Source organism: Suncus etruscus, chromosome 7 (genome assembly GCF_024139225.1).
Source record: "Suncus etruscus isolate mSunEtr1 chromosome 7, mSunEtr1.pri.cur, whole genome shotgun sequence".
NCBI lineage: Eukaryota > Metazoa > Chordata > Mammalia > Eulipotyphla > Soricidae > Suncus > Suncus etruscus.
The window spans coordinates 80320200-80342063 of NC_064854.1; the positions used below are offsets into that span (position 1 = coordinate 80320200).

General features: G+C 36.3%; 1 protein-coding gene across 2 annotated transcripts in view; it reads left to right on the top strand.

The window, feature by feature from the left end:
- The window catches only part of BMP5 (bone morphogenetic protein 5), a 161636-nt gene that overhangs the window by 57879 nt on the left and 81893 nt on the right, over positions 1-21864 (top strand). For both annotated transcript variants that reach the window (XM_049776899.1, XM_049776900.1), the window contains exon 2: positions 9170-9362. In XM_049776899.1, the coding sequence (XP_049632856.1) occupies positions 9170-9362 (193 nt within the window). The remainder of the gene's footprint in view (positions 1-9169; positions 9363-21864) is intronic.

The window sequence follows — 21864 nt, forward strand, 5'->3', positions numbered from 1 at the left end:
TTGTCCTCCCTCCAACCTTGTCCCTGCATACAACCCATATCTCCCTCCTGGACTGCTCGTGTAAGTGGTCCCCTCTGTGTATAGCTTGTTGTAAAATGGGTATCAATTCTGCTGTCATTGAATTTGGTTTTGGTGTTTAAGTCTGATATTTTTTTTTATTTCTATTCAATGATCATATGACTGTTTGGTCCTGGTACCATCATTTACTTCCCCTCAATTTATGAGGCTGGACAAAATAATTCAAGTTATGTGGTTCTGTTAAAAAAAAAACGAAAAGAAAATAAACACTGTGAAGAGTCCATCTAGAGGTTATAAACATGAATTCAAAAGAAGAAACGGATGGGGGCCAGAGCTGTGGCACTAGAGGTAAGGCCTTGCAAGCGCTAGCCTAAGATGTACTGTGGTTCAATCACCCGGCATCCCATATGGTCCCCCCAAGCAAGGAGCAACTTCTGAGTGCATCAACGAGTGTGGCCAAAAAAATAAAAGTGTTTAAATAAAAAGAAGAAAGGGGAAAAAAGAAAAACATACCAAACAAAACTAAAGTCATAAAACAAAATAAAAACAAAAACAAGCAACTACTAAAAAGCACAACAGCAACAATAAAACAACCACGTTAACCATGAGCATGATTTAAAAAGAAAAGGAAGGAAGGCTGGTGTGGCAAGGTTTTGTGCATTCTTTTGTTTTGTTTTGTTTTGTATTAGCGTAGGCACAATAATATTGTGAAAATTAGAAAGGGAATTATTTTGGCCTAGAGATATAGGGTTTCTTTGTCCTTGAAGCATACTGTCATGGGAACAACTATAGGCTCCGTACACGCTCATTTTCACACCCCACGGTTCTTTTATGGTGCCAGAGAACTTTCTGCTCAGTTGTAGATGATAAAATCAGACCTCTGTAACTAGATATCTTGATATTTTCACAGGACAAAACCTAGGCTAGAGTCTTTCTTTACAGTTCTAGAAGTTCTGTTCCATCACTGTTGTTGTAATTGGTCAATATGGATTGATTTTCTATATGGATTTGGCTAATCTAGGTCTTTTGTAGTTCCACACAAACTTTATACTTGATTGTTCTAAGTCCTTTAAAATGATGTCTGAATTTGAATAGGGAATGCCTTGAATCTATACAGTAGTTTAAGTAAGATGGTCATTTTGATCAAATTGATTCTTCCTACCCATGATCATGGGATGTCCTCATCAAGTCCTTTTCAGTTCTAAAGTATTTTGAAGTTTTCACGGTATAAGTCTTTAATCCCTATTTTAGGTTGATTTCTAAGTACTGGATATTTTTAGATACCATTTTAAATGGGATGGACTCTTTTATCCAGGGGTGGTGAACAAGTTCGACACAAAGAGCCAAAATTTTAAACTGTGAGAGACAGAGAGCCACACCACGCAGTGACCTGCCAAAACAGACACTCACACAAAATCATATAATTTTAACAATAATATATTAAACACATAATATAACATGTTCAGTCAGGTGTTTTTTGTTACCTTGTTGGAGTGATGGATGATAATTTCAGTGGGATATCTGGCATCTTTTGTTTTCAGTAATCCGCAAATCAGGTTTGTATTCAGTTGTAGCCACTCGGAGCAGTTCCTTTATATGAGTGTCAATCAGAATGGACCAGTGCTTTGATTTCATGTGTTTCAAAATAGAAAACAGCTTCTCGCAGACGTATGTTGATGAGAACATAGACAGAAGCTTGTGAGCGGCTCTTTATACACATGGATATTTTTCAGTTGGCACAGCTCTCCAAAACATAACATGGCCTTCCTTCAAAAGAGATTTCAGTCTATCCTCCTCACGTAGCTCAATCATTTCTAGTTCACTTGCTGCCTCATCAGTAGCAAGTGGGGTTTTCAGGCAGTCGGTGTCAGCATTAAATGGGTCGATGAGAAGAGTGATCTGTGGTCTTTTTTGGTCCAAGTCCTCAAATTGCAAAATAAACTTCTCTTGTGAGTTGTTTCACGTATCCAGCTATATCTGTTTTAACATTGGTCTTCTGCAGGGTGCTGTGCAAAGAAGGAAAATGGGGTAGGTTGCTGTTTTGAATGTATGCTTTAAAAACTTCAACTTGTTTACAAAGGAAAACACACTTTGTGTCAGCTCAGGAAGAGTTTTTAATTTCCCCTGTAGGTCCACGTTTAGTTTATCGAAGTGTGAAAGCATGTCCACTAAAAACGCCAAATCCATAAGCCACTCGGGGTCTGAAACAGACCTCTGCCATAAACAATTTTACTGTTTCCAAAACCTCAAAAAAGCATGAAACTACTTTGCCTCTTGAGAACCATCTTACTGCGCTGTGCAGTGGCAGGTCACCAGGCATGTCTGCATCAAGTTCTACAATGAGGTTCTTGAATTGCTGGTGATTAAGGGCGTGCGTACTGATGTAGTTCACAATCTCCATCACAGGCTTCATAACATGGTCTAAATTCAGTGTTTTGGACACAAGTTGCTCACGATGGATGATGCAGTGGAAGTTCCAAAATTCAGGAAAGGCGTCATCACCTTTACAAAGACCCACAAGTCCATTTACTGAGCCAATCATCAACGGTGCTCCATCCGTGACTATTGCAATGAGTTTTTCAAAAGACATATTCACTTTTTTAAAAACGGCAGTCTTTGCCTCTTTTGTGTCAGTGCCACGAGTTTTTAATATTTTCGTTTAGGTTTGCATTTTGCCATTTTGAGTGAGGGTAAAAATCCTGCAGTGATGGTGAAGGTGTGCTGTGTCCTCCACACTAAGAACTAATAGCAAGATGTGACACAACATGGGACACACGGGTCCCGTCGTCCCCCCCCCCAAAATTACATCAAAACTACTTTAAATATATGGGATTTGGGGGAAAACTAGGGGAAAGAGAAACTTAAGAAAAACTTAAAGGAAAGAAAAAGGGATGGATTTTATTAAATGTGATAATGAGAGCCAAGTTCATTAAAATTCTGTGACTGGATGATAACATCAGCCCTCTGTAGCTAGGAATCTTGGTATTTGCGTAGTTCATTGGATGAAGGCTAGGAGAGAGATTTTCTTTACAGTTCTAGAGGTCCTGTTCCATTATCATTGTTGTAATCAGTCTTCTGCAATTTGTGGTCTTGGTTTTTGGAAGTGTTCCCGTTTTTCAATTTCATGAAAGTTTGGCCAGGATTGGTAGTCGTTCCTCTTGAAATGTTTGAAAGAATTCATTAGTAAATCCATCTTGCCCTAGGCTTTTGTTTTTGAGCAGATATTTGGTTACCATTTTAATTTCCTCAATAGTGATGGGGGTGTTTACATATGCTACTTCCTCCTTATTTAACTGTGGATGGTTATAAGACTCCAAAAAGTTATCCATTTCTTTCAGGTTCTCATGTTTAATGGCATAGAATTTCTCAAAGTAGTCTCTGATTACCCTTTGAATTACTGCAATATCTGTAGTGATTTCCCCGTTTTCATTTCTGCTATTGGCATTAAGTTTCACTTTCTCTCTTTCTTTTTTTAGTTTTGCCAATGATCTATTAATCTTGTTTATTTTTTTCAGAGAACCAACTTCTGCTTTCCTTGATCTTTCAGATTGTTTTTTTGGGTTTACATTTCATTGATTTCTGCTCTATGCTTTGTTATTCCCTTCTGTCTCCCTATTTTTGGTTCATTTTGTTGATCATTTTCTAATTCTATCATAGAATAGCTTCGTTATTAAGCTATTCAGATATGCCCCTTCTTCCTTCCTGGTGTTTGATTGCAAAGCTATAAATTTTTCTCTCAGTACCGCTTTTGCTGTCTCCCATAGGTTCTGATAGTTTGTGTCTTCATTGTCATTTGTTTTCAGAAAAGTTTTGATTTTCTCTTTGATTTCATCTTGGACCCACTGGTTGTTCAGTAGTAGGCTATTTAATTTCCAGGTCTTAAAGTTTTTCTTTTGTGTCTCTTTGTAGTTCATATCTAATTTCACAGCCTTGTAGTCAGCAAAGGTAGCCTGCAAAATTTCTATCCTCTTGATTTTATGGAGGTCTGTTCTATGTATTAGCATGTAGTCTATTCTTGAGATCAACCCATGTACATTGGAAAAGAATGTGTATCCAGGTTTCTGGGGGTAGAGTTTCCTATATATATCTACTAGTCCTCTTTCCTCCATTTCTCTTTTCAGGTCTAGTATATTTTTGTTAGGTTTCAGTCTGGTTTACCTATCAAGTATTGACAGGGCCGTCTTGAGGTCTCCTACAATTATTGTGTTGTTGTTGATCCTTTTTTAGATATGTCTACAATTGTATTAAATTTTTTCTGGCCACTCATTGAGTACATATATGTTTAAATGAGTGATTTATTCCTGCTGTACATATCCCTTGATTAGTACAAAAAAGTCCATCTTTGTCCCTTACAACTTTTCTGAGTCTAATTTTTGTGTCATCTGATATTAGTATGGCCACTCCAGCTTTTAAGAGTGTTGTTTGCTTGGATGATTTTCCTCCAGCTTTTTATTTTGAGTCTATGTTTTTTATGACTATTCAGGTGTGTTTCTTGTAGGCAGCAGAAAGTTGGATTGAAATTTTTGATTCATTTAGCCACTCTGTGTCTCTTAACTGGTGCATTTAGTCCATTGACATTGAGAGAGATAACTGTTATGAGATTTAGTGCCACCTTTTTGTCAAAGTTTGATGTGTCTATTTGTCAGTATTATCTTAATGTAGATCTTCCAGTTTTTCTTTAAAGGCTGATTTTGAGTCTATAAAGTTTCTGAGCTGTTGTTTACTGTGAAGCTATGTATACTGTCTTCAAATCTGAAAGTGAGTTTTCTTGGTTACAGTAGTCTAGGCGATTTATTTCATTGAGTTTTGTCACTATGTTCCACCACTGCCTTCTGGCCTTGAGTGTTTCTTTTGACAGGTCTGCTCTAAACTCAAGGATGCTTCCTTGAATGTAATTTCTATTTTTATCTTGCTACTTTTAGTATTCTGTCTCTATTTGTGGGATTTGTCATGTGACTAGGATTTGACTTGGGGTGTTCTTCCTGGGTTCTCTTTCAGTTGGTACTCTTTGGGCATGCAGAATTTGGTCGCATGTATTCTTTCACTCTGGTAGTTTCTCTTTTGATGTTTTTGCCCATTGATTCTTCTTGGAGATTTTCTTCCTGGGACTTTGGGACTTGAATGATTCTTAAGTTGTTTCTGTGAAGCTTATCAAAGACTTTTATTTTTATCTGGTCACATTCTTTGAGTAATTTTTTCTTTGATCATTTGCTTTAAGGCTTTTTCCAATCTCTTCTGCTGTATGGAGTTCTTATGCATTGCATCTTCCTGCTTGCTAATTCTATCCTCAGCTGCTGTTACCCTTTTAGAGAGGCTTTCCATTGAGTTTTCACTGAGTTTTTAAGACCTGTTATTTAACCTATGATTTCTGTTTGAAGTTTTTTGATTTCTGTCTTCATATTTTCTTGGTTCTTTTTATGTTCTGTTCAATTCGATCTATGCTTTCTTTGAGTTCTGTGAACATTCTCGATATTTCTTCTTTAAGCTCCATATCTGAGAGACTAACTAGGTCGTTGGCAATTTTCAGGTCATCAGAGTTGTCATCTTCATCCTATATGTCTGGTGTTGGTCTGCATTGTTTCCCCATTGTCACGCTTGTATTGTGAGTTTTTCTACATGTTGTGGTGTTATTCATTTGCTAGTCGACCCTTTGTGGGCAGGTGGACTCACCTCCAAGAAAGGGGAACCCCTAGGGCAGGAAGCCACAAGGATCAAGTCTTAGGCCAGAGCAGGCAGAGAAGCAAGTCCAGAGGACGTCTGCTGAGCTTCAAAGACCCAGCACAATTCAACTGGCTCCAACCTTTGTGGGCAAGTTGATTTATCTTCTTGGAAGGGGACACTCTGGGCAGGAAGCCACACAGGATCAAGTCTTAGGCCTGAGCAGAAAGAGAAGAAAGTCCAAAGAGCAAAAATTTTTAATCTGTTGATCTTATTTATACAACACATACATTTCTTTTTTCTTCCTTCCTTCCTTCCTTCCTTCCTTCCTTCCTTCCTTCCTTCCTTCCTTCCTTCCTTCCTTCCTTCCTTCCTTCCTTCCTTCCTTCCTTCCTTCCTTCCTTCCTTCCTTCCTTCCTCTCTCTCTCTCTCTCTCTCTCTCTCTCTCTCTCTCTTTCTTTCTTTCTTTCTTTCTTTCTTTCTTTCTTTCTTTCTTTCTTTCTTTCTTTCTTTCTTTCTTTCTTTCTTTCTTTTTTTTTTTTTTTTGTGGTTTTTGGGTCACACCCAGCAGCGCTCAGGGGTTATTCCTGGCTCCATGCTCAGAAATTGCTCCTGGCAGGCACGGGGGACCATATGGGACACCGGGATTCGAACTGATGACCTCCTGCATGAAAGGCAAACACCTTACCTCCATGCTATCTCTCCGGGCCCTCTTTCTTTCTTTCTTTCTTTCTTTCTTTCTTTCTTTCTTTCTTTCTTTCTTTCTTTCTTTCTTTCTTTCTTTCTTTCTTTCTTTCTTTCTTTCTTTCTTTCTTTCTTTCTTTCCTTCCTTCCTTCCTTCCTTCCTTCCTTCCTTCCTTCCTTCCTTCCTTCCTTCCTTCCTTCTTCCTTCTTTCCTTCTTTCTTTCTTTCTTTCTTTCTTTCTTTCTTTCTTTCTTTCTTTCTTTCTTTCTTTCTTTCTTTCTTTCTTTCTTTCTTTCTTTCTTTCTTTCTTTCTTTCTTTCTTTCTTCTTTTCTTTTCTTTTCTTTTCTTTTCTCTTTTTTTAGTTTTTGCATCACACCCAGCAGCGCTTAGGGGTTACACCTAGCTCTATGTTCAGAAATTGCTCCCTGTAGGCTCGGGGAACATTATGGGGTGCCAAGATTTGAACCACTGTTCTTCTGCATGCAAGGCAGCTCCTTGCCTCCATGCTATCTCTCTGGCCTCAACACATACATTTCTTATCTTCTTGCAGCAAGAATTTTATCAATAAAATGTTATAGTTTCATTGAAACAGCATTGGTGTCAGCTATAAGGAGGCAACTTGTACAAGTTCTTTGTTAATTTTGTTTTGTCAGTTTTGCCTATTTTATACTAGGTAACCTGAGGTTAGAGAAACAAGACACTGCTGATGAGCTTTAGCTCATATTGTATTTTTAAACATTTGACCAGGTATTTTTTTTTAAAGAAAGTTTTAATGTTTACAGAATGTTTTAGAGAATACACTTGTTGCTTTGTTTGTTGGTTGGTTTGTTGTTGTTTGATGGAGAGCACTATAAAGTAGTGTTTAAGAGGCTTAGTAATGACCCCTCTAAGTGATTCTTGGCTGATTAGAAGGGGGTTCAATGCAAAAGCTCAAGCATGCCATGCAGTTTCATCTATATAGTACTAGAGATTAAGCTGGCCAACAAAAGCTTCACTCAGCAGTGCTCTGAGGACTATGTAGTGCTGGAGACCAAATGGTGCCCACTGTATACAAGGCATGTGCCTTATTTTCTGTGCTATTTCACAGGTCACCTGATAATATATAACCATACTAAATTTCTTTCCATTCTTTAATATTTCCATGGGGGAAATCATCTGACTTCATTTGCTAGGAAGCTTATTGGAGGAGGAACAGTTATTTCAAATCTGTGTAAGAACAAATAAAGGTTTTTGAGAGATTTTATATAAAAGATCACACTAAATCATCAAGAGATTATTAATATGCTTAAAATATCATTTACTAAAAGGGAAAAATAGCTTTAGGGAAAGCATTTTAGGAGTAGTGATTCTTGTGAAATTTCATGTGTTTTATTTACCTGACCCTTAAAATTTCATAAACAGGCCTTACATCCTTGCAGTTTTTTAGTCTTTTTTTTTCTTTTTTTCTCCTTTAGTTGTGTTAAATCTCAACCCTGAGTTCATATAAAACTCTAGAGGTTTTCTTTTTTAAATAAAATATTCCTAATTCCTGTATGAGCCCTTCTGTATTCTGTACTTGATACATGCTATCTTGTTTCCCAAAAATAAGATTGTCTTATATTAATTTTTGCTCCCAAAGATTGTCTATGTGTTATTTTCAGGGAATTTCTTATTTTTACATGAAGAAGAATATGGTACATACTTATTGTTAAATGAAAATAAAGAAAATTTATTACCTCTATATGGTATGGCAGTATTGTAATTGTCAACACAAACCAGAGAAACTGTAAGTCCTATAGACACCAGTCGAAGTGGCTCTAGCAACCAGTTTATGGTAACTTGGTTTTTTTTTTTAATGAGACAGAGCCTGGGGGAATGGGCTTATTTTCAGATGATGCCTTATATTTCACCCAGAAGGAAACCTATAAATAGGTCTTATTTTCAGAGGATGTCTTATTTTTGTGGGAATACGGTAGTAATCATTTTACAACCTTCACTTTAAAAGACTTATTTAGGGGCCAGAGCAGTGGCACTAGAGGTAAGGTGTCTACCTTGCGAGCATTAGCCTAGAATGGACCATGGTTCAATTCCCTAGCGTCCCATATGGTCCCCTCCCCCCCCCCATGCCAGGAGCATTTTCTGAGCGCATAGCCAGGAGTAACCCCTGAGCATCAAATGGACATGGCCCAAAATAAATAAATAAATAAATAACTTATTTAGAGAGCCTTTCACTTAGAATCCAGGAATTGATGTAAAACCACAGAGGTTATATTGCTATTGAACAAAAGGTTTTTGGTCTGTGGAATTTCCTTCAACTGGAAACACATATGAGTCTCTAGTTTAGTATTTTCCCACTTTTTAAAATAGACTACTGTTTATTCTCATTTTTGAAAGCTGGAGTAATTGTCATTTATATATATATATTTTGTGGTTTTTGGGTCACACCCGGCAGTGCTCAGGGGTTACTCCTGGCTCCATGCTCAGAAATTGCTCCTGGCAGGCACGGGGGACCATATGGGACGCCGGGATTCGAACCGATGACCTTCTGCATGAAAGGCAAACGCCTTACCTCCATGCTATCTCTCCGGCCCCGTCATTTATATTTTTGTGTTTTTTTACAACACCCAACCTTGTTCAGGGTTTACTTTTGACTCTACTAATTTCTTCTGGCAGTACTTGGGGACTGTATTGAATGCCAGTGAATCAAAATCAGGTTAACTGTGTGCAAGACAAGTAAGTGCCTTACCTGATATATCTTTTGTCCCATTAACATTTTCATGCTGTATAAAAAACTAACTTTGTTTTCCTTCCTATTCTTTTTTAAACCAGTTGAAAGAGACAAGGATTTTTCTCATCAGCGAAGGCATTACAAAGAATTCAGGTTTGATCTGACTCAAATTCCTCATGGAGAAGCAGTAACGGCAGCTGAATTTCGAATATACAAAGACCGGAGTAACAATCGATTTGAAAATGAAACAATTAAGATAAGCATATATCAGATCATCAAGGAATACACTAATAGGTATCAACTTTATATTAAGTTATTATCATAGTAAACATTGAATTATGATAGTATACATGATTTAATCCAGGTACTATATTAATTCATTTTTGTTTTGAGAGTAATGACATTTAAAACTTGTAAAAAGCAAAGGAATAAGTAATTGATTTGAAAAACCAATTATACATTTCTCAATTTTTTCATATGTTATGCTAATGTTCATAGAAGTCTTAGGCTTCCCATGTTTGCTTTACAAGATTTTTGTTTCATCATTTTTAAGTATTAAAATGTTCAGTTTATTATAAATATATGAACATTTAAATTTATCTCTTATAATTCTTCTAGATTTAGGGCCACATCAAGTGATGCTCAGGTCTTTCTCCTGGCTCTGTACTAAGCATTCACTTCTGGCAGGTCTCAGGGAACATTATAGGATTCTGGATATTGAACCTAGTTGGCCATATGCAAGACATTTCATGCAAGACATGAATTTTTTAGTTAAAGTGTTTTGAAACACTGTGTGTTTTATAAGTTAAAGAAGAGAAGTTTACCTTTCCTAATAAAACATATGCATAATAAATTATTTCTTTGTTTTGTGTATTTCGAAGTAAAATATTATGTTTGCATTGATAGGTGATATGTCTATCTAGGTGCATGTTTCACATATATTGTAGCATGTTTTCATATGAGGCATATGTCATATACATGAGGCTTTGATTTCACATAGATAGATATGATCTCAGTGGTAGAGTGCTTGTTTTACATATGTCTGATACATAAGATATGTGAGTAGATAAGTTGGTAATTATAGCAAATGAGTCATCAGACAGAAGAGTTATAATAGAATCTTAGTGGTAATTTTCTGCCCTTAATTCAGTATAAAAGTTAATGGCAAATAAATTTCAGAAGTGATTATCCATTCTTTGCTGAAAAAGTCATAACATTTTAAAATATTTTAAAAATATTTTATTGAAATAAAGTCCATTTTATCCTAACCTCCATTCATTATATCTGGTTCTATTAAAAACCATGCCCTTCTTTCAGATCTGTAATATTAAAGATAGTCATGCTTCTTCTATCATGTTCCTTCTGTAAGGAAATTATCTCTTCTTGATGAATGAATCTAATTCCTAAGATTGCCACTTTTCTCTAGTATGCCAAGAGTTTTTTAAATTGGCTGTTCTGCAGAATAATAGTTTTATTCATTAAAGCAATAAATAAAATGTTTCTGAGTTCAAATGTATTTGAAAGTCTACTTGTTAAAACATCTTCTAAGAAATGGATATTGCATATCAGAATACACAATATTGGCAAGGTTTTAATTTGCTATCATTTTTTTTTTTTGGTTTTTTGGTCCACACCCAGTGATGCTCAGGAGTTATCCTGGTTATACACTTAGAATCGTCCCTGGCTTGGGGAACCATAGGAGACACCGGGGGATCGGACCATGGTTAGCGCGTGCAAGGCAGATGCCTTACCTCTTGTGCCACTGCTCCGGCCCCATTATCAATTTTACTTTACCAACTCTTCCTTAAAATTATTGGCAATGGACTGTTTTGAGATAATAGTACTCAATCTTCAATAAAATACTGTTTGAAAGGATACATTTTAATAAATTAATTTATATTCATTGTTACTTTCAGAGCAGTAACAGGCCTTAAGGCAAAGAAATATGTATTATACTTTTATCTCTAAGAGAAGCTATTTGTATGTAGTGAGTCGTTTTTTTAATTTTAAGGAAAAAACATCATATAATTGACAGAATTTACCATAATATATTTGTTTCCATATAAGCCATAGCAAGCTTATTTAAAAAAGAATATAAAGAAAAAAGAAAAAAGAAGAGAAGGAAAATTTTAAACAAAATAGAATAAAAGAAGTATATTAGCAAGCACATTTATGAAAATTATTTTATTTAATGAATTATTGTATTTAATGAAGCAATTAAATACAATGGCAGAATGTTTAGTAAGCTCTTGTTAGCTGTCTATTCCGTTAAATTGGTATGTTCCTATAGTGGTGACAGCATCAAAAAATGAAGTTGTTCAGTATATTACTGATACTGTGGGTTTTAGGGGTGTGTTTGCAGCTGCCAGGTTTCCTGGAAGGAGGATGCAAGGTTAAGTTGCCTGCACTCGACTGGTGTTCCTACAGAGAATTGTAGAAGGGTGATGAAGCAGGGCATAAGCAAAATGTTGATTCTGGATGATGGATCAGCAGGCATAGATTTGGTAGAATGGTGGCTTGGCCCATTCTCTATTTTTGATTGTTGTTAGTTTTCAGTTGCGTAGCCAGTGTACCTATGATTTTTTTTATTATGGAGTTGTTCTGGTGTGAACATGGCAACTTGGAGAAGTGATTTTTTGTTTGTTTGTTTTTGTAAATAAATCTCAATCCACTCATTGAACTTAGTAAAATATGTTACTATTTTTCTTCTGAGATAAAGTGTGGAATATTACTTTTTTTTTTTTTGGTTTTGTTTTTTTTTTGGGCCACACCCTGTGACGCTCAGGGGTTACTCCTGGCTATGCGCTCAGAAGTTGCTCCTGGCTTCTTGGGGGACCATATGGGACGCCGGGGGATCGAACCGCGGTCCGTCCTAGGCTAGCGCAGGCAAGGCAGGCACCTTACCTCCAGCGCCACCGCCCGGCCCCCGGAATGTTACATTTTTAATACTAAATAACAATGCTGTTTTAAAATTAAGTATTAATATATTAGAATATAAATTAAAATAACATAATAAACACTATAATATATTGTATTTATTTATATGTTTATAGTTTGTTTATTATATTTTTATGTATTAGATAATCTATTAGCCAACATGTCTGCATTTTTTGATGATGTGATGTAGTCATATACAAATAAAGAAAGATGTGTTATGTCAACTATTCACACTTATCTTGGATTTAAACTCTTAAAAATTATATTATTCACACGATTTTTCTCACTTCAACTATTTATTATTATTCATTTTAATGTGTAAAATGAGTGCTCTGATATTTATCTAAAGCTCTATTTTTCTTGGAAAAATGCTTGCTTTCCCTTATTTAGTCTTCATATTAGTCTGCCAATCTCAAATTCTATATAGGAGGCATTGCTCATCAGTCACACTTCATATATATGGCATTATTGGGAAATGAATTTTTCACATGATTGAATTTTCCAAATAATTCAGCTGAGTTTGGTATGCTATACTGAGTGCGTAACATGTAGCAGGCACAGGGAACTGAAGGCCCAGTAACTAAGATCTGAAAAGCTCAAAGGCTCAAAACTCAAAGTTGGGGACTGCAAACAGTTTTTTCAAACTTTTTTTTCAAAGTTGTGGGCCTGCCTTACACCAACTTTAAAAACTATAAAACAATGTGCTAAGCACTATGATGTAATTATGTACTAAGTGTTATGGAAATACAAATTAAGGAAAAATTAATTTTTCATGTAGGTTGGACCTTGGGAGATGACATTGACAGGAGTTCTTCCCTGGAGCTAATTGAAAAAAATTTGTACAATAAGAAAAGCAAAAAGAGAAGCGTGTTTTTAAAAAAATATATCTAAAATTTTTATTTGTAAATATAGAAAGAAATAAAGCCAATAAAGTGATCATGCCAGTTCTGCTACTACCAATAATAGCAGTCAGTATATTGTCAGTTAATGGCCATTCACCATGTGTCTAGCACTATGCTAAGTGCTTTATTTAATTTAATTTTTGACAAATTATGTACTGACATATTTCCCAAAGAAAATGTGTTATGTATACTTCAATCTTAATGTTCTGTAATGAACATAAATTTTTGTATTTCATTAGTAAAAACAATTTTTTTTGGTTTTTGGGTCACACTCAGAAGTGCTCAGGGGTCACTTCTGGCTCCATGCTCAGAAATCACTACTGGCAGGCTCGGGGGACCATATAGGATGACAGGATTTGAGTCACCATCCTTCTGCATGCAAGGCAAACACCCTACCTCCATGCTATCTCTCTGGCCCCAAGTTAAAACAATTTAAGATAGTCTGTTCCATGTCATTAGTCACCTTCACAACTTGGATATATTTAGTTAAGCTGTCATCATTCCAGTTCACAGTCAGCTTTGTGTTTCATCATCTTCCTTCTCTCGCATCTCTAAAATATGCATTTTATTTCTATGAATATAATTCAGAATGCACTCACGATCTCCACTCAGGAAGATTTCATTGCTATGGTAACATTTTCTTAATTTATATTTTGAATTTTTAGAGGTTGTGCCTGCATAATCTCAAACTTCCAATTTCTTTTATAATATCTTTATTTAAACACCATGATTACAAACATGTTTGTAAGTGGCCAAAGTTGTGATACAAGCAGTAAGGCATCTGCCTTGCATGTGCTAACCTAGGATAGACTGCAGTTTGTTCTCCTGGCATCCCATATTGTCCCCTAAGCCAGGAGCAATTTCTGAGTGCATAGTCAGGAGTAACCTCTGAGCATCACCAGCTGTGGCCCCAAAATAAAAACTAAACTCCTCTTCTCACCATCAATCCATCAATGAACCTATCTCCATCCCCCCACCCCCTGTCTCTATTCGAGACAGGCATTCTATTTCTCTTGTTCACTACCATTAGTACAATAGTTGTTAGTGTAGTTATATCTCTAACAGCACTCACAACTCTTTGTGGTAAGCTTCTTTTCATGGGTCAGTCCTTACAGCCCTCATCTCTATTGTCTGTGGGTATTGTTACCATACTGTATTTTATTTTTCTTAAATTACACAGATGAGTGGGGATATTCTGTGTCTATTTCTTCCCCTCAGATTTATTTTACTCAGCATAATAGTTTCCATGTTCACCCAATGTATAGGAAAATCTCATCACTTCATTTTTCCTGATGGCTACACAGTATTCCATTGTGCATATTGGGCATCTAGGTTGTTTCCAGATTATAGCTATTGTTAATAGAGCTGAAAAGAATATAGTGTGCACATGGCATTTTTGTATTGTGTTTTTGTGTTCCTAGGGTATATCCTTAGCAGTGGTATAGCTGGATCATATGCTGGCACCTACGGTGTTTGGAGTTTTTACACTTTCGACCCTTGTTTTTGTTCATGGATTACTGTATGTTGATGTGGTATGTGTTATAATACCTCAAAGAAGTGCTATTATTCTTATTTATCCTTCTTCTGTCTTACTTTATTTAACATAATATTTTGAAGATTGATCCATGTTGCTACAAAATCTATGATTGTATCATTTCTAACTGCTGTGTAATGCTCCATTGTGTATAAATACCACATCTTCATGATTCATTCATCTGTAGTTGGGTATCGAGGTTGGTTCCAATTCTTAGCTATAGTGCTGCAATGAATAGTGAGGTGCATACATACTTTGGAATGAATGTTCTTTCGTCTTGGGGGTGGATACCCAGTAGTGCAATTGCAGGATCATATGGCAGCTCAATTGTGAGTTTATTAAGCATCCTTCATGCAGATTTCCATAGGGGATGTAACAGGCAGCATTCCCACCAGCAGAGGATGAGAGATCTTTTCTTACCACATCCTCGCCAACAGAGATTGGTCCCATTAATTTTGATGTGTGCCATCCTCACTGGTGTTAGGTGGTATTTCATTGTTGTCTTGATTTGGATTTCTCTAATGATGAACGTTGGTGAACATGTTTTCATGTGTCTTTTGGCCATTTGTTGGTTTTCCTTGGAGAAGCAAATATTTATTTCTTCTCCACATTTTTCTATGACTTTAGTGGGTTTTGTGAGGTTCACCTTTCTGAGTATATCCTAGATATACTAGATATATCCTAGATATCAATCCTTTGTCTGATGTGTCGAGTGTAAAGATTTTTCCCATTCTGTTAGCTGTCTTTTAATTTTATCCAGTGTTTCTTTTGCCAGACAAAAGAAACACTTCGTTTCATATAGTGCTATTTGTTTAAGTTTGATGCTATTACTCTTGTCATTGACAATACATCATCAAAGACCTTTTTGAAGTATAAGTCTTGTACTGCTCTGCCTATTTTTCCTTCAATGAACTATAAAGCTTCAGGTCTGATTTTCAGATTTTTAATCCATTTTGAGTTCATTTTTGTGTAAGGTGTGAGGTATGGATAAATCTTTAGTTTCTTACAGGTTGTTCCAACACCATTTGTTGAAGAGACTGTTTTTGTTCCGTTTCAGGTTTTGGATCCTTTGTCAAATATTAGTTGACTGTATACTTGTGGGTATATCTGTGAATATTCTCTTCTAACCCACTGGTCTGATACTCTGTCTGTGTTCCAGTACCATGGTATTTTGATGACTACAGCTTTATAATACAGTTTCAAATTAGGTAAAGAAATGCCACCCAGTTTCTTGTTTTTCAGTAAGGATTTGGCTAACCTAAGCATTTTGTGATTCCAAATAAACTTTATAATTGATTGTTCTAGTTCCTTAAAAATGGTGTCTGAATTTGGACAGGGCTTAAAATCTACATAGTCATTTAGGTAAGATAGTCATTTTGAATTTGTTGATTCTTCCTATCCATGAGCAGGGGATGTTCTTCCATTTCCTTAGGTCCTCTTCAATTTCTTTCTGGAGCATTTTGAAGTTTTCATGGTAGAGGTCTTTCACTTCTCTTGTCCAGTTGATTTCTAGGTACCATATTTTTCGGCATATAATGACTTTTGAATATATATTGATGATTTTTGAAACAAAAAAAAGTCAACCAAAAATTGGGGGTAATCTTATATGCTGAGTATATCCCAAAAATATTTCAATATGCTGCTAAATGAAAATTGACCGCCTCTCTAACTCAGCCCATCCAAGCAGGCTTTTTATGCATGCATATAAGACAATGTTCTGGACCCGAATCTACACTGTAAAAAGCCTGCTCAGGTTGGCCAGAGTCAGAGAGGAAGTCTATTACAGTATAACCTTTGAAACTTTGCTTGTTGTGATTGTCTCACTGTGGTACATACAGTTGCAGCACAGGAATGTTCTGTCTGATACAGTGAATATAGGCCTAAACCTATTTTTAACTGCAAAATTGGGGGATCGTCTTATACGCCCAGTCGTCTTATATGCCGGAAAAAACGGTACTTGCTATTTTTTTTTTTTTTTTGGTTTTTGGTTTTTGGGCCACACCCGGTGATGCTCAGGGGTTACTCTTGGCTATGTGCTCAGAAGTCGCTCCTGGCTTGGGGGACCATATGGGACGCCAGGGGATCAAACCGCGGTCCTGTCCAAGGCTAGCTACCTCTTGCGCCACCGCCCGGCCCCGATACTTGCTATTTTTAGATACTGTTTTAAATGGGATCGAATCCTTAATGTCTTTTTCTTCCACTTTGTTAGTTCTTATTTGTATAGAGGAATGCTATTTTTTTTTTGATTATTGATTTTGTAGCCAGCCACATTGTTGTATTGGTTTATTGTTTCTAAGTGTTATACTGTGTACTCTTTAGGGTTTTCTATGTATATCATCATATCATCTGCAAACAGAGATAATTTGACTTCCTCTCTCCCTATCTGGATTCCTTGAATTTCCTTCTCCTGTCTGATAGCAATTGCTAGTACTTCTAAAGCTATGTTGAATAAGAGTGGGGAAAGTGGGCAGCCTTGCCTAGTTCCTGACTTTAGTGGAAAAGTTTTCATTTTTTGCCATTAAGGATGATGTTGGCTGTGAGCTTTTTATAGATAGCTTTAACTATCTTGAGGAACATTCCTTTCAGCCCAATTTTGAGTGTTTTCAGCATGTATGGGTGTTGACTTTTGTCAAATGCCTTCTCTGTGTCGATTGATATGATCATGTGGTTTTTGTCTTTCTTCTTGTTTATGTGGTGTATGATGTTCATTAATTTGGGTATGTTGAACCATCCTTGCAACCCTGGGTTGAAACCTACTTGGTCATGGTGTATAATCTTTTTGATATACGGTTGGAATCTGTTTGCTAAGATGTTGATGAGGGTTTTTGCATCTATGTTCATCAGTGAGATTGGTCTGTAGTTCTTTCTTGGCCGACACTTTGGGAATGAGTGTGATATTCGCCTTGTAAAAGGAGTTAGGAAGGATTCCTTTCTTTTCAATATTTTGGAAAAGCCTGAGAATCAGTGGTTGTAATTCTTGGAGTGTTTGATAAAATTTGTTTTGGGGAAGTTTCTTAATTACTATTTCAATTACCTCAGATGTGATTGAACTGTTTAGGCTTTCTATATTCTCTTTATTCAGTCTCAGGAGATATTTTTCCAGAAATCTGTAGGTTTCTTCAGGGTTCTCTAGCATAACTGAGTATTGTTTTTCATAATAAGTCCTTATAATAAGTGTTGGATTTCTTGGAGTTTTGTTGTAATTTCTCATTTCTCCCCTTTCGTTTGTGATTCTATTTATTTGGGTGTTTCACCCCCCCCTTTTTTATGAGTCTTGCCAGCTGCTTGTCTATCTTGTTTATTTTTCGAAAAACCAGCTCTTGGTCTCACTGATTTTTTTTTTGTTTTCTTTGTTTCTATGTTGTTTATTTCTGTTCTGGTTTTTATTATTTCTTTTCTTCTGGTTCTGTTCGGGTTTGTTTGTTGTTTTTTTTCCCCAGATCTTTCACGTGTCCTTGTAAACTGTTGATTTTGTCATTTTTATCTCTCATGACATAGGTCTGTATTGCTATGAGTTTCTCCCTAATTACTGCTTTTGCTGTGTCCCACAGATTTTGATACTTGTCTTTTCATTATCATTCATCTCAAGGAATCTTTTTATTCTATTTTCTTCAGGTGAAGAGCCTGGTATAGGTCCATTAGTCCTATTTCCTCTAATTTCTCATGAAGGGCTCTTAAGTCTTTGCTAGTTTCCTGCCTGGTGGATCTGTCTAGTGGTGATAGTGGAGAACTGAAATTCCCTTCTACTATCACATTTCCTTCTACATGTTTCTCTAGATTTGTGAGCATATGCCTTACATATGTTGCTGGCTCTTCAGTCAGCACATAAATATTAATCAGCGTTAGTACTTCTTGGTTTAATGTTCCCCTGATCAGTAGGTAGTGACGCTTTTGGTTTCTGAGCACTTTCTTAAGGTTGAATGCAATTCGGTCTGATATAAGAATGGCTGTCCCAGCTTTTTTTTTTTCTGTTGGCTTGAATAATTGATTTCCATCCTTTAATTCTAAGCCTGTGCCTGTCCTGTTCTTTTAGGTGTGTTTCTTGGAGGCAGCAGATATCTGGTTTTTGTTTCCTGATCCATTCTTCTACTCTGTGTCTTTTAATGAGGGAATTTAACCCATTGACATTTAAGATTATTGCCAAATAGGTTTGTTGTGCTATTGTATTAGAGTGGTTGTTGTTACAATCAGGTGTTTGAGGAGTTCATTTAGAGATGGTTTGGTTAGTGCAAATAGCATGAGGGTTGTTTTTTTTTTTTTTTTTGGTCTAAGAATGTTTTTAGTTCTCCTTCTCATAAATATGAGTTTTTCTGGGTAGTGTACTCTAGGTTGGAAGTTTCTTTCATTTAGTAATTTAAATATGTCACTCCACTCTCTTCTTGCTTGAATGTTTCTAATGGGAGGTCTGGTTTTAGTCTTACATCCCTTCCCTTGTATTTGAGGGTTTTTCTCTACCTTATTGCTTTAAGGAATTCATCTTTCTCTCTTTTTTTTTTTTTGTCAGTTGGATTACTATATGTCTTGGTGTTGGTCTTTCAGTTCTATTTTATTAGGGACAGTTTTTGCCTCCTGGAATTATAATGGTGTCTCTTTCCAAAGGGTGGGAAAATTCTCTGCTCTTAATTCTCTCACTACTTGTTCTTCTTCTTTCCCCTTTTCCTCCTCTTTTGGAATTATGACATTTTGTAGGCTATTTCTTTTATCTTTGTTCATTAGGTCTCTAACTTTTTCTTCCAATGTTTCATCTCTTGCTCTGTTATTGAGTTCTTTGTCATTGTTATTTTGTAGTTTTTCCTCAAGTTCCTCTATTAATTCTTGTTTGTAATTCTGCTATTATGGCTTGTTAACATGTTTCTTATTTCCCTTAGTTACAACTGTATGGATTCTTTCATCTGTTATAAAAGTTATTCTTTGATTTTGCTGAATTGTTCATCTATGGATTTCTTAATCTCACAGGTTAGTGATTCTTGGATTTCCATTGCTAGGGTATTCATTGTTGCTTTTAGATTCTCTTCTATTGGGTTCATGTGTTTTGGTGGACTTGGAACCTTAATAGGATTTCTCTGTTTCCCCAGCTGCTAATGTCTTTCTTAGTTTACCCAAATTTTTTGCATCTAGTGGTTTTCAGTGTTGAGTTTTCTTATTGTTTAATAAAGTTGTCTGCTGTACTGATTGTATTAGAGATGCTTGAGGGTATATTCAATTTAGATTTTATTTTTATTTTATTTTTTATTAGCCAAGTATTTTGTCTAAGTATGATAGGGATATTACAAACTGCTTCAATGTTTTGCTATCCTGTTTTATGGGCTGTGAATTATCTGGGGAACTTGACTGTTAAGTTTGTGCTGACTGGGCCTATGTGGTGAAAGTTTGACTATCTAGGGCATTCGCACATTTTGTGGTCTGGGGAAGGGGGCAGGCTGTCTCTAGCTGTTCCCAGGCAGAGGGGCTCACACTCAGAGTCACTGGGAAGTGGAAGTGGAACAATCCCAAGCTCTCCATAGGTCCAAAGGTCCCAAGTAGCAAATGGGTGTGCACTCAAGGTTGGTGAGGGGGATGGGAGCAGTCTCAAGCTCACCACAGGTCCACAGGTTCCAGGCACAGGGGTGTACACTCATGGTCAGGGGTGGGAGGGAAGCAGTCCCACACTCACCACAGGTCCACCAGGAGTAAGATTTTGATTCATCACCCAGGAGCAATTTCTGAGCACATAGCCAGGTGTAACCCCTGAGTGTTACTGGTTGTGGCCCCAAACAAAACAAAAGAATGTTTTGCATATGAAATCTAAATATTGTAGACAGAGAGAGGGTCCAGTTTATTATCTCCTGGGAAAGTTCTGTTTTCAATGTGCATTTTTTTGTGGATTGTTAACATGAGTTTATATTCTAAATGTGGAGGTATTCGCTGTAACTAACTTCTTTTACTTACCTTAACTACAAAATATTCTCCATTTGATTTTCTTGTGTACTCACAGGCAAAAAGTTTTCTATTTCTCTTCCCCAAATCATGGTTGCAAGTTGTCTTTTTTCAATCCCTTCAATATCTTCTCTTTTATTCATCCCCTTGAACCATTGCAATTTGATTTTCATGACTTCATTAAACTGGCCATCTATCAACAGCTTCCTCACAACCAACCTCTTTGCAACTTTGTATTCTATTTTATCAATATTTTATGTGCCTGAGAAAAAACTGATATTAAATATGTAAAATAGAGCTAGAAGACAGTATTAGTTTTACAAAGCTGTAAGTAACTAATGACTTAATGACCCAAATCTAGATGGTTAGGCCAACAAAAATTTTGTAAAATATTTAAAATTGTAAAAAAATGAAAAAATGTTGCAGTTTCTAAGACTACAATTTAAGAGAAATAAATAAAAGTTGCCACCACTACCAACCATTTAAACAGTCAAGGAGTTTATATGGTCTTATTCTTTTAAAAATCTCTAAGGGGAGAATTTGTCTTCCTTAAGTCTAAGTGTAGTATTTGTTAGTATCCCTAGGATAGTGTCAATGTAATTTCAGGTTCTGAATCTGACTTTATGTTCTATTTTCAATTGAATCTATCTCAATGTTTTCATACTGAAAGTTACTCCACTGAAAGTGAACTGAAAGTTCACTCCACTGACCTAAATTTAACTGCATAAATTGCTATTGCAAAGACTTTATTTCTAAATGAGATCACATATCAGAACCTGAGTGATAGTACATGCAGTGGGGCATTTGCCTTGCCCACGGCTAACACGTTTCTGATCTCTGACACCACATGCTACCCCATTCCCACCAGCAGTGATTCAAGTGCAGAGCCAGGAGTAACCCCTAAGTATCTCTAGGTGTGGCCCCCAAACAAACAAAAAATAGCATTCCAGGGATCATATGAGTATTTATATGTGAAATAAAACCATGATGACTCATAAGGAGTGACAGATTTATTACATTTATTTTTTTTGTAATTGTGGAAACTGCCTAAACTGGTCATGTAAGGCTATGATGAGTCGGATCTTTGCAGTACAAACATCTAAAAATGAAAAACGCAATTGAAGAAAAACGCAAATTGAATAAAAGACTAAGGAGTAAAAAGTAGAACGTAAGGGAGTATTCTGAAATTTCCAGGAGACATTGAAACATATGTCTTCACTTAAGAGCTTCTATCATAAATCACTGGGATGCTCTGCAAAAGAAACTGACATATTTAGTCACAGGTTTTCACTTCAACAAATACACCCCCAGGGAAAAAAGGTGCTGTGACAGAAAAAGAAAGTGATGTGATGAACACATTGAGGGGCCAAATTTGGAGTAACAAATGCAGTTGACAATCAGTGGTAGCTAAAATCCTTGCAGACCCAGCTGTCCCCAACAAGGAGAGTCAGCACATCAAGCAAGAAAGCAAGTGAGCAACTCGATAGCCTGGAGAAGCTTTATCAGT